Source organism: Lynx canadensis, chromosome D4 (genome assembly GCF_007474595.2).
Source record: "Lynx canadensis isolate LIC74 chromosome D4, mLynCan4.pri.v2, whole genome shotgun sequence".
In the NCBI taxonomy this organism is placed as follows: domain Eukaryota; kingdom Metazoa; phylum Chordata; class Mammalia; order Carnivora; family Felidae; genus Lynx; species Lynx canadensis.
This window is the reverse complement of record NC_044315.2, coordinates 32,556,676-32,569,326: the sequence shown is the minus strand read 5'-3', so window position 1 is coordinate 32,569,326 and position 12,651 is coordinate 32,556,676. Positions and strand designations below refer to the sequence as shown.

At 36.4% G+C, this 12,651-nt stretch overlaps 1 protein-coding gene across 10 annotated transcripts in view; it reads right to left on the bottom strand.

The window, feature by feature from the left end:
• Positions 1 to 12,651, bottom strand: part of KDM4C (lysine demethylase 4C) — a 437,278-nt gene that overhangs the window by 138,180 nt on the left and 286,447 nt on the right. For 8 of the 10 annotated variants that reach the window (XM_030294149.1, XM_030294151.1, XM_030294144.1 and 5 more), the window contains one exon: positions 11,083 to 11,159. In XM_030294149.1, the coding sequence (XP_030150009.1) occupies positions 11,083 to 11,159 (77 nt within the window). Of the gene's footprint in view, positions 1 to 375; positions 423 to 3,828; positions 3,888 to 11,082; positions 11,160 to 12,651 lie in introns of those variants that run through there. The other 2 variants (XM_030294152.1, XM_030294153.1) reach the window with 2 other exon arrangements.

The window sequence follows — 12,651 nt, the reverse complement described above, 5'->3', positions numbered from 1 at the left end:
ACAAATTGTTGGTTACCAGAGGGATGGGTGAAATAGGTTGTGGGTATTAAGGAGGGCACCTGTAGTGGTGAGCACTGGGTGTTGTATGGAAATGTTGAATCACTATATTGTACACCTGAAACTAATACTATACTGGATGTAAACTAACTGGAATTGAAATAAAAAACTTTTTTAAAAAAGGTTAGAAACAAAAAGAGAAGTTAGTAGGTTACTGCCATAATCCAGGAAAGAGGTAATGAGTAGATCAGTCTGGGTAATACGAGCAGAGGCAATTAAGAAGTGGTGAGAATTCCAGATTCATTTTAAAAGTAGCCAAGATAGGATTTACTGTTAGACAAATATGGGTATGAGAAGAAGAAAAGCACCACAACTTACCCTAGAGATTTTGGTTTCAGCAGCTGGAAAGCCTAGAAATAAGAAGCCTGTGGGAGAAGAAGATCTGGAATTCAGTGTGGGACATGGTGAACTTGAGCTATCTATCAGGCATGTGAGAGGAGACACTGGTCATGAAGTTGGCCATACAGCTCTGCACCTAGGGGAGAGGCTGAGTGGACACAGACATACATAGACCATCAATGACTAGCTGCTGTTTAAAACCATCAAAGCTATGACACGGATGAGATGACCAAATGGTCTGGTGGAGAGAAGAGGCCTGTGTTTTGAGTTCTGCGGAAGGAAAAGAAGTGACTGGTAAAGGAAGAAGAAAAGCAGGAGTATCCACTGTCCTGGGAGCCAAAGGAAAACAGTGCCTCAAACGGGAGGCAGGCCAACTGATAGCACTAAAAGACCTGAAGTTTCTACAAAAACGTGGGCAAAGCCTGTGACTGGAATAAGTTTAAAAGAGAAGCGGGGAAGAATGGGAGAGAGTGAATAAAAGACAAATCTTTTAAGGAGTGTTACTATACATAGAGACATGGAGAGAGAGGGTGGGAGCTGGTGGGGAAGAAGGATCAAGAGAAGGTTCTTGGTTTATTTGAAAATGGGAGAAATAACAGCTTGTTTGGGTGATAATGAGAATTACCTAGACAGGGAACCCTGCTGGTATGGGAAAGAAAGGGATGAATTATTGGAACTATGGTTGTGTGTATAAGAGAGCAAGTAGTGTAGGTAGGACCAGAGATACTGTAGATATGATGCAGGTGGAAACTTGGAGATCTCTACTGATGGCTTCTTGTTGCTCAGTAAAATATAAAGTGTGTTTGCAAGGTAAGAGTAAGGATGGGAGAGAAGATGGGAAGTTTCAGGTGACAGAGGTATGAAACAGTCAAGCCAGAGAGTGGTAGAGGGAATGTGTGATGGGACTGCAGCATGAATTACTGGCACCATGAGGACACATCAATAGTTACAAACTGAAAGCAAAAGCACTCTGCATGCTGGGTGTTTCTCCACAGCCATATTTAGCTGCAGGGGTGCAGGTGCAGAGCAGATAGATAACAGGTTTTACCAGGGTTGAGTTCTATCTTGGGAGAATAACAAAGTTAGCAAGCTGGAGAGCTGAAAGTGTGTGCAAGGACACAGTAGCAAAAAAGATACGTAAGGACAAGAGGGGAGGGAGAGACTGAAAAGCGGGGAGCATTACTAAATCCCATGTCACAGGGAGGTAAAGGATTGCTGGATTCCAGGCACTAGAGAGTGTGGGCTTGTAACACAGAAGAAGGCAGTCTGAGGAAGATGCCTCAGATTGGGAGAAGACACTGGAAACGGACATATCTTGTGGAATGCCAAATGGTGAAGAGTGAAAACCAATGAACGACTCTTTCTAAAGGCTGTCATTCTACTGAATGCTGTATTAGTTCTTTATTACTGCAATAACAAATTACCTCAAACTTAATGACTTCAAATAACACAAATTTATACAGTTCAGTAGGTCAGAAGTCCAAAATGGGTCTCACTGGGGTAGAATCAAGGTGTCCACAGGGTCATTCATATCTGGAGGCTCTCGGGTAGAAGGCATTTCTTTGCTGTGTCCAGCTTTTATGGGTGGACTGCATATCCTGGCTCATGGCCCTCCTCCATCTGCAAAGCACATCAAGTGCCTCTCATTTCACTTCACTCTGACCTCCTCTTCTGCCTCTTCCACAGTTAAGGACCCCTGTGACTCCACCAGGTGCACCCGGCTACCATCAGGTCAACTGATTAGCAACCTTAATTCTATCTGCTACCATAATTCCATTTTTTATGCAACATGACAAACACACCCATAGGTTCCAGGGATTTAGACAAGGAAACCTGGGAGTGGGAGTGCATTTACCACATTGTCTCATACAACCATGTGTATGAAGGGAAAATAACAGAAGAATAGAAAGTCATACATACTCTGTTTCAAATTCATTTTCCCCCTGGATTCATCTTTCTAATAGCATTGCTTATACCGAAATAAAAATTAATTTGAGATTGACAGAACACCTATCTGGTAGCAGGCCAGATACATGCTCAATGGCAACAAACACCTCTATAATTTAAAATTGGTCAGAAGTCATCTTAATGCATTTACATAATCCTATTTCCAGGAACCTGAGCAAAGTACTTCAAGCTGAACTTACTTTCCCCCCTCCATTCTTCCTAGGGATCCCTTTCCTCATTGCTAAGGAGATGTGCCTTGTAGCCCAGTGACCTCTGGGCATGCACATCCTGGTATGTAGTACAGTATGCTATGCTCCCCATAATGTCAGTCATTATTCTTCCTGACTTTACTTCTGCTCTCTGGTTGAAGCACTTAAGATTAATGAAGCATTTGTTCTCAATCAAGAAGCTATTTATGAATATAGTTCCACTTACAATAAGCTATGTAGACTTTCTTTCTCTCATTACCAAGTGGAGGGAGGGAGAAGAATGATGTTTATTGAAAGGAAGAAGAAAGTACAAAAAAAAAATGATTTTTGACTTTTTAGCCTGTAAGAAGGTCCCTAACAGGAAGGCCTCCACATCATAGTTATGCTGTCAGGATAACTGATATCCTCAAATGTGCTGTTCTGTTTGGTTAAAGTAACATAATAATTATCACCCTGGCCTTTGTGAGCCAAGGGTTAAGGCCGCAGCTGTTTAGAATAATCTGCCTCTTCAGGAGGCAAGAGGTCACTGTGAACCCGAATGTATTCCCTCAAATGGGAGCATGTGGTTCTGCCTAGTGTCTTAAAGGGACACCTCAATGGAGAGGAGCAGTTACAGAAGCAACCACTTGTCTACAAATAGCCAGTGCTCACTTGTAAATGCCCTGCCTTTAACAAGAATGGAGCCTTTCTTTTTTCTTACCAGTTTTACTGTATATGAGGATCAAAGTCAGCCTTTTAGGCTGACAGCCTCCCATCACCTGGTCTTAACAGTGTCTCATGGAATAAAAAAATACAGCATAAAACACATCACAGGGAGCAGCAGCGCCACCATGACCTCTCAAGGCCATAAGCCAATCTGATCTAAAAATCAATGTCTCTGATCTACAAAGCCACTTCAGAGCTCTTCGTAAAAGAAAAATGTCAATGCTGTTGTCAGTTGGGAAATTGGATTCAGGAGATTATCCAGTTCTGGGGAAGGTCCTATGGGCAGAAACTAAAGTAAATATGAAAGAGTAAAGAAACTGCTCTAGTCAACCACCCAGTAATGCTAATTATCCTACATTAAGTAGATAACTAATTATAGTGTAATTACACTAGAAGTTAGTGCTGGATTAATTTTCAATGTAAACAAACAAAAATCATTCAAAAACATTATTCAAAAACTGGCCAATTGCTTAGCCTTCTTCCCACTCTAAAAACAAACAACTGAGAAAAAAAGAGTCTGGGCCTGGAAATCTGAAGACTTGAGTAGTCCCATGAATCCAGGCTCTCTTACCATATTGTGAGGCGATCCTGGGGGTAAAACACTTACTTTCTCAAACCCTGGTTCATTATCTGTAAAAGGAGATTTTTGAGACAGATGAAGAATTCTTTAGTCCTGCCAGTATTACATTTTATGGAAACTGTATGCTGCCTATATTAGTTTATATTTAAATCAAGAGTTTCCTGAATTTGTAGGTCAAAAGTTGAAAAATAAAACTTTTTGTAAAATGAAAGACTTCTAAGAGCATAATTATTAGTAGTTTCTAACATCTATTATCAATACCATTATTTATATATCTGGGGAGCTAAACAGGGGAAATAAGGGTTGTGTTACGTGGTAAAGGTAACATAAACCTTATACACACAGATTTTCTTTACTAATATCCACCCAAAGAGAACTCCTACTTTAGAGAGAGGGCAAACACTACTTGAGATTCAACATAGCTAAATTAGGATTGTTTCATAATAGATGCACCTCCATCTATAGGACCCAGTCTCAATGCAATGTAGGAACCAAAGACTACCTAATAAACCACCTTCCTCCACCCACCAATCATCAAGCAGAGTAAAGAGAAAGGTACAGAGGTAGGCACTTTATCATTCCCAAAGGTCTGAAGAGCCACCATTTCTAAGAGGTAGATCATTTTTACCTGAGATCTAAGAGTTGGCCGACTAAGGTACACTCCAGAGATCAGGAGTTCAGACAAATGCATTTCAACAAATGACTTAGATTCTTCAGTCTACAAGTCCTAGTAACACCATGGGAGTGAATTTTGTAGATACCACTACCTTAGGAATTTCCATACTTTAACTTTGTGACTATGATTTATGCAGAAAAAAGACTTCATTTTCTTTCAGAAGTCAAATAAAATAGCTATGTTCAGAGGGCATGAATAGCAACCACTACCCATCTATTGATATCACTTACTTACAGTTAAGCAGTAAAATAATAAACACCAAAATGTTTATCTTTAATCATTGTAATTGCATATTCCATTCTTTACAAGGAAAGGAAATGCAAATTCCAAATGGTCATCAAGGTATAACTTGCTCATATCTATTTGTTACTCCATTTTTAAAAACAAGCAAATAAGAGAAATAAAGGGCACAGTGAATAAATGTGAAAACACATTTTCATGTTTGGGTTTTGATTTCCTGAAACCATTTTGGGGGGAAAAAACCCAGAATGTTATGTTACACATATACAACTTCTACAGAGTACAATAAATGCTTTTCAAAAGATAATAAATGCATGCAATTACCAAGTTTGTGCATTTCATTAAACAGAATGAAAATTCCAACCTCTAAAGGGTTTTTTAAATTTTTCATTACAAAAATCTGCTTTTTTGATAAAATGGCAATATTCACCCAAGAATATAATATACAGCTACTTTTTTTTATAATTTCAAATAAAAATATTGAAGCAAATTCTCCTAAATTAAGTATAGTGAAATATACTAAAATTAAAAAAAAAAAAAGAACTTAGAAGATAATGCAAACTGTCATGCATTCCAAACAGCAGGCAGATAAAGTTATATGAAGGCCTTGAAGCCACTGGTTTGTTAAAAATTTCCTTTAGCTCATAAAAACTATACTGATCCGGCCAAGAATAACCCATTCCTATACTATTTTTGTTACTCCGCATCTCTAACTAGGTTAAGAAGTACACAATAAATTTAGTATTCTTGAAGGTTCCCAATTCTAAAGGAAAGCTAATTAAAGCAAAATGGAAACACAAAGCAACACAATCAAGGGATTTTAGGGTCAGAAGAGACCTCTGACATAATCTCTAGTAGAAGCTTCTCATTACATTGTTTTAAAATCTTTCTTTAATTTAGGTTTTGTTTAGATTATAAGTATATGAGCTACTGAGTCAACCCTGCCCACCAAGAATTATATAAGATCATTAAAAAGCTCCCTAATAAGACACAGCATAAATGATATATACTTTATTTAAAATTTTTCACACTTAAGATGGAAAACTACAGTACAGGTATAATGCTGCCAAGCACAGAAGGCTGGCAACTCATGATCTGTCAGAGTCATAAATCTGAGTATGATGTGACTCTCCATGATAAGTTACCAATCTTCACATGCAGTTTTCACCATTTGTGGCACTAAAACAAAACTTCATAGCCCCTGCCCCCGGAAAGGTCCCTGAAGAAATGCCTAAATTTCCCAGAAAGAAAGAACCACCAGACAGCTACATTATCCTTAAATTAAAAAAAAAAGAAAATCTTATCCATACTCCTTTTTAACCTCTTTAAATGCTTATATTTATTTATCCTTTAAAATTCTATCTTATAAACTCTTCAAAATATAATATATAACATCCTATTCTTACTCTATATAATATTAAGCACATGGGTTATTTTAGAATAATAGTAGTTAGGTTATTATTCCAGACAAATAACTAACATCTTTCTTCATAAATCAGAAGTGTAGCCCTAAAGGAATATTCAGGTATTTCACAGAAATACCCAGACTCAAAACATTTTTTTCATTATAGGGATAAAAATAAAATGGTTGGGGAAAAACCTGAATGAAAACAATACAAATTCTGTATTTTTATAGTGAGAATACTAGCATTTTTAATTAGTAGTAACTTGTAGTCATTATTCAGTGGAAATCAATAAACAGATTGGAGACAAACTATAGCATTTTAAATCAAAAGTGATTAGATTCACATTAAGAATTCAAGTAATAAGAAATACATGATAGAATTGGAGTATTGACAGTCTACAGACCTTGATAATGTTCAGCATGTACTCTCAAGTGATACTATAAAAGAGTAAAAATTGTTCCAAAATGAGTTTTATAAATAGTCACAAAAAGGCTGAAAACAGAACTAAAAATAAAATAATCCAATACAGTTGAGTTTTAAGCCATAAGCTCAAAGGTAGCTTTCAGATAGTTGTATCTATTTAATACCTGAGCAGTACTGAAATAGGAAAATAGGTACAAAGCAACGTTATTTATTAGAACAATTGGACGTACAACCTGAATCTTAGGATAGACAGGTATTTGCAGGGCTGGGGTGGAGGGGTGGTTCTTTATCTAATTTCATTTCATTTGAATTTGGATACAGAGCCAGGATCCTAGAATCCAAGTTAGGGTACAATCTAAAATTTGTAACTAATCTCTTCTACCAATACATTCAGTTGAAACTGCAATACAGCTTCTTCTTTCTTGTTTTAATTGACATAAACAGATAAAGAAAAGGTAGCAAAATGAAACACAGAGAGTACTGAAGCAAAACTCTGGAAACAGTGAGAGCACTAAAGGCCACAAATAGATGTCTGGTCCCTATCGCTGCAATCACAACCTTCCTACTTTATGCTTCACCTGTTCAGAAATGATCCAACACTGCACCAGGTGTGAGGGGTGCTACAGAGGTAAATGAGACAAAGTTCTGGATTCTGGTTACTTAAAATCTAACAGAACAGATGGGGCCAGAGCAATGCTCCTCTTTAGAATTGGTAAATAAAAAGACGGCTGGTCTGTGAGCAATGATCCCAGTCTTGCATAAGTCCTCAGTTACCTTACCCGAGTGGACAGTGACAAAACCTTGTAATGCTAAGAGAATTTCCTCATGAATAAGTGAATTAATTTAGAACAGATGAAATAATCCCTACAATGCCTTTACTTCCAAAATTTAAATTACTAATGCTTAACTCTATGATACAGTTATGGTTATAGTCTCCTTTTCCACCTAGCTTTATTGAAATGTAATTGACATATAACATTGTAAGTTTAAAATGTATAACATGATGATTTATTTACATATTGAGAAATGATCACCAAAATAAGGTTTGGTAACACATCATCACCTCACATAGTTTTATTTATTTATTTATTTATTTTATTTATTTATTTATTTATTTATTTATTTATTTATTTATTTATTGTGGCAAGAACTTTAAAGATCTTAGCAATATTCAAGTGTAGTACTACACATTACAGTATTTCTAACTATAAATACTATACTGTATATAATATTCCCAGAATAAACTGGAAGTCTGTTCCCTTTAACCACCTTTATCTATTGCCCCCAGTACCCCCCACCCTTGGCAATCACTGGTCTACTTTCTATTTCTATGAGTTCAGTGTGCTTTTTTAAGATTCCGCATATAAATGAGAGCATTTGTCTTTCTCTGACTTATTGCACTTAGCATAATGCTCTCAAGGTCCATTTATGTTGTTGCAAATGGCAGGATTTCCTTCTTTCATATGGCTGAATGTGAAATTTCAGTGTGTATCTATATATATACACCCCCCACATTTTCTTTATTCATTCATCCATCATATGGGAACTCTTTAAAATGAATCTTTAAAAAACAGAACCACAGTCAACTTTCACATATACCTTATAAAGATAAATATAAGGTATTTCAGGCTACGTTCTTTCTAGCCTCCAGATGTGTAAAGTATTCATCATAAAAGGGAACAGAATTAGCTGGAACAATCACATTTGTTGCATAAATATAAATCCCAAGCAAAATATGCTATTGAAATATTTTGTATCCATGATGAATAAGTCTTACATTCACAAAGAATATTTAAAAAGAAAATCCTACAAAATAGTTAGGAATGAGAGTTAGTGATGTACAAACCAGCAATGAAATATCATCTGACCCACCCTTGCACTGTTAGATCTCCATCAGCTCCTTTGGAGCCTCCATTAAAAGGAGCTGTAAGTCTCCTCTGGAACCTAAAACTGACAATGTGAGATTGATTCCTGAAGAAGTCAGGTCTAAGGATACTTTTAAAATGCAATCATTCCAGGGGCACCTGGGTGGCTCACTCGGTTAAAGCTTAAAGCGTCTGACTCTTGGTTTCAGCTCAGGTCATGATCTCACGGGTTCGTGAGTTCAAGCCCCACATCAGACTTTGTGCTGGCAGCACAGAGCCTGCTTAGGATTCTCTCTCTCTCTCCCTCTCTCTCTCCCTCTCTCTGCTCCCTCCCCACTCATGCTGTCTTCATCCATCTCAAATACGTAAATAAACTAAATAAACAAAATGCAATCATTCCAGCCACAAAACCCAAAGAATCATACTTAACGTGTCTACTAAAAATTAACTGTAACACAGCCATACTAAATAAGGGAGTTAAAGCCAAAATATTGATATTACCAGTTACTTCTCTGCAATGCTTAAACTGCAATTCACTGATTTCTAAGGAGAAAAAAGTAGGAATAGAGCTTCCTAGACAAAATTCACTCAAACAGGTAAGTTGAAAAAACAACTGGCTCACTGTGAATTTGGGTCATTTCCACTTAGAAATATTATGTGGGTCTAAAAATATCATTGTAAAATTGTATTCAAGAATTTCCATTTCTGGGCCACCGAGGTGACTCAGTCAAGAGTCTAACTCTTGATTTCAGCTCAGGTCCATGATCTTATGATTGTGAGACTGAGGCCCAAGTCAGGCTTCACACTGAACATGGAGCCTGGTCAAGATTCTCTCTCTCCCCCTCCCTCTGCCTCTCCCCTGTGCATGCTTGCAGGAGTGCTCTCTTGCGTGCACTCTCTCTCAAAAAAGAATGAAAACTAAACTGTTTAAAATAAGAAGTTTCAATTTCTATTGCAATTTGAAAGAGATTTACATGGTATCAAGATTAAAACACAAAAGACATATTTTCCAAGGTTGTGAGAGGTTAACATAAATAGAAGCTTTAAATCAGTTCTAAAGAGTTATTGATGTAGTATTTCCTTCTTAAGACATGCTAAAGGAAAACAGCACAAACTATCAGAAGCAGCCTTAAAATCAGGGTGGGTGGCTTAGGCCTGGCCCTGGCTCTGCCATGCAAAGACAATAGTACCTTGGGTAACAGAACTGCTCAGTGTGTAAGCCCAGGAGTCAAGCAGTAACTGTGGATGAAACAGAGAATTGTTCACACCTTGGTGAACTGGGTTAGAATATCTCTAATCTCTAAACCTATACTTCAGGGTAAATGAGAGGACATCACTGGCCAGACTGATGCTACAAAGCTTTATGTTGGCTCATACAATAAACACAGCACATGCATGGTAAACAAGAATTGAATACACTTATAACAGCAGGACTTTCTGGCCAATTTTAAGATACTCTACACTTACGTAGTTTTTGTTAACATAATGATCGCATCAAAGGAAATATTAAAATGTTTTCTGGGCCCACTAATAAAAGACTTCTTAAATAGAAGATAGTACCTCTAACACCAAATAGATAAGATTATTTGGGCTATAAAGAATGTCCATACTTTCCCCCATTTTCCCCTCACTATCTAAAGTGAATGCCAGCAATAAAATCACTCAGAAAGACATTCTCAGACATGTTTAATTTATAGTCACCATATGTCTCTTTCAACCCTGAGAGCTAAATATACATATCATGACATAAATTTTCATCATGTAAGGCATTTTCCTTATATTGTCCATCAGGTTTTTAACTCTAGTTGCAAAGAAATTTAATTCATTGTCATTGGAGATCACTGAGAAATAAAGCAAATGCTACTATTACAATTGAAATAATCTGCTCTGAGATCAAGAGTGAGGGTACAATGTTGAGATATAACAGGTCCTAACTTTCAAAAATGCCTGATAGTTCTTGAAAGAGATTTTTTAAGAAATATCAAGGTAGCACATAATTAAGTGAAAAAACAGGTGACAGGGTAGATTAAGTGAAAAAACAGGTGAGCAGAACTCAATGCTTGGATGTAAGCTAAAGTTTCAACAGGTTCATCAGGAAAAACAATTTAAAATGAGAAGGAATCTATGTCTCCCAAGTGGGGTATCTTATTTTTGAAAGATTCTGTCTCAAGTTCATGGTAATGCTTAGCACAGGACAGACTCCAAAGTTTGTTGAAGTATGAATGCATGAATGAATAACGGGGGAAAGACCTCATGTTAGTGGAAAAGTTACATATGAGCATGGTTTCATTAGGGGTCAGCAAGAATCCTCACCTTGACTGTTACTTAGAATACATTTTCAATAATTGCAAAATAGAGCTACGCCAGAAAATGAAGTAATATTTTAGACTTGCTTTGATGAACTGGCAACCTCTGTAGGCTCCTGAGAAGTGACACCTAGAAATTTATTTAATATTTCAATGATGAACAGAGCCACCAGAAAGGATGATTTGAAAAGAAAAGACTGGAAAGATGGGTAAGTGTAGAAGTGCACACAAAAGCATGTGCGCAGCCTTACCTTATTGCTAGATTTAAACGTGTCCACAGTGGGCAGAGTGAGAAGAGGGGTTAGAATATATTAAAATAGGCCACTTACTGCTGTCCATGCATTTCTTTTGCACCGGGCACATAGCCATCCATCACAGATCTCGTGAGAAGGGATACCATAGCAACCTATAATATAATAGAATGGATCCGTGAATTAGGTCTTTCATATTTTGGCAATATTATACATCTTAGCACTGAATACATAAAATCGGAATTACTTGCCATGATACCATTCTTGATTCTCACTGCTTAGAAGAAAACATAAACCAGGCTGTCTCAAAGATACTTTTGGTTCTCATGCCTCATAACTAACAGGATCAGCACCAGGAAACATGAGAGTATGGGTCGTAATTATTACTAAATGCTCATAATAGTTATCAAAGGATACTGATGATAATTCTTGCAATAAGTAAATTTCTAAATTGTTGGGTCCAGTCCTTTACTCATACAAAACATATTTCAAAATAAGCTGCAATTCATGAAGCAAAATCTGAAGAAGTTTTAAAATAACACAATAAATAAACTCTGACATATTTTGCAAATTAATGTAATTTAAAATTACATTTCAAAAATGTTTAATTAGTTTTAATTTCAGTGATAAGGACAGAGGATGCACAATTCACGGTTAGTGATGAAGGGGTATCTTCAATTCTACTTGTCTATTCAGTTACATGTCTGACTCAAAATAACTGTGTAAGGAGATAGCTGATGATGCAAATATAAGCAGCAATTATACAGTACCAACAAACATGTGTTATTCCGACTTTCTTTCAAAGGGTTTTAAAAGATTTAAAGAAGTAATTTTTAATATCAAATTTCCATAACATTTAAATAAAAGAGAAAATAACAGAAATGTGATTACCAAAGAAAAGCCTATCTTGGTTAACCAAGGCTATAAAATGTTTAGTTCAGACACATGTTTATGAAATACTATGGCTAAATTCTATAACTAGTACATTTAGGAATAAAAACTAAATCCTAGTTTTTTGTGAAATGATGAATTGGCTGTTATATTCTATAATAATACAGGGTGAACGTGTGTGCATATATATATGGGTGTGTTACAAACTGACACAAGTACAAGAATTGCTATATTTTAAGTACATTATGTTCAAATCTCTTGGGGAAGTTGACAATATGCAATTAATCAATAAATGATAGGGAAACCATTTCAACTTAGTCAATGTAAGACTGGTGTTTCTCAGGGGTAAATACAGAAGGTATGCCTACCTTGTCTGTGTGCTACACTGACAGAGATAAGCCCTACAAAAGTATGTTAATATGACATATAATTTCATGAGATCTGGAATATTAAAATGCTTTAAAATAGATTTAGAATATTTTCACATTTCAGAGGATTTACAAGGCAGGCTAATAATAAAAAAAAAATCTATCTGCCATTTATCCATGATGTGAAAATACCAAACTGAGACAGGTATGGAGCCCTACCATCTCAGTCCGGGGGGAAATAATTGTAATGACTGTTCTCCCCTGGAAGGCAAGAGAGATCTCTTACTCTTACAAAGAATAAAAATTAAGCTCTATGATTATTAAATTTAACAATAATTCCCCAAACCACCAAAGAAATATTGTTTTCTTTTTAAAAAGTCACAAAGAA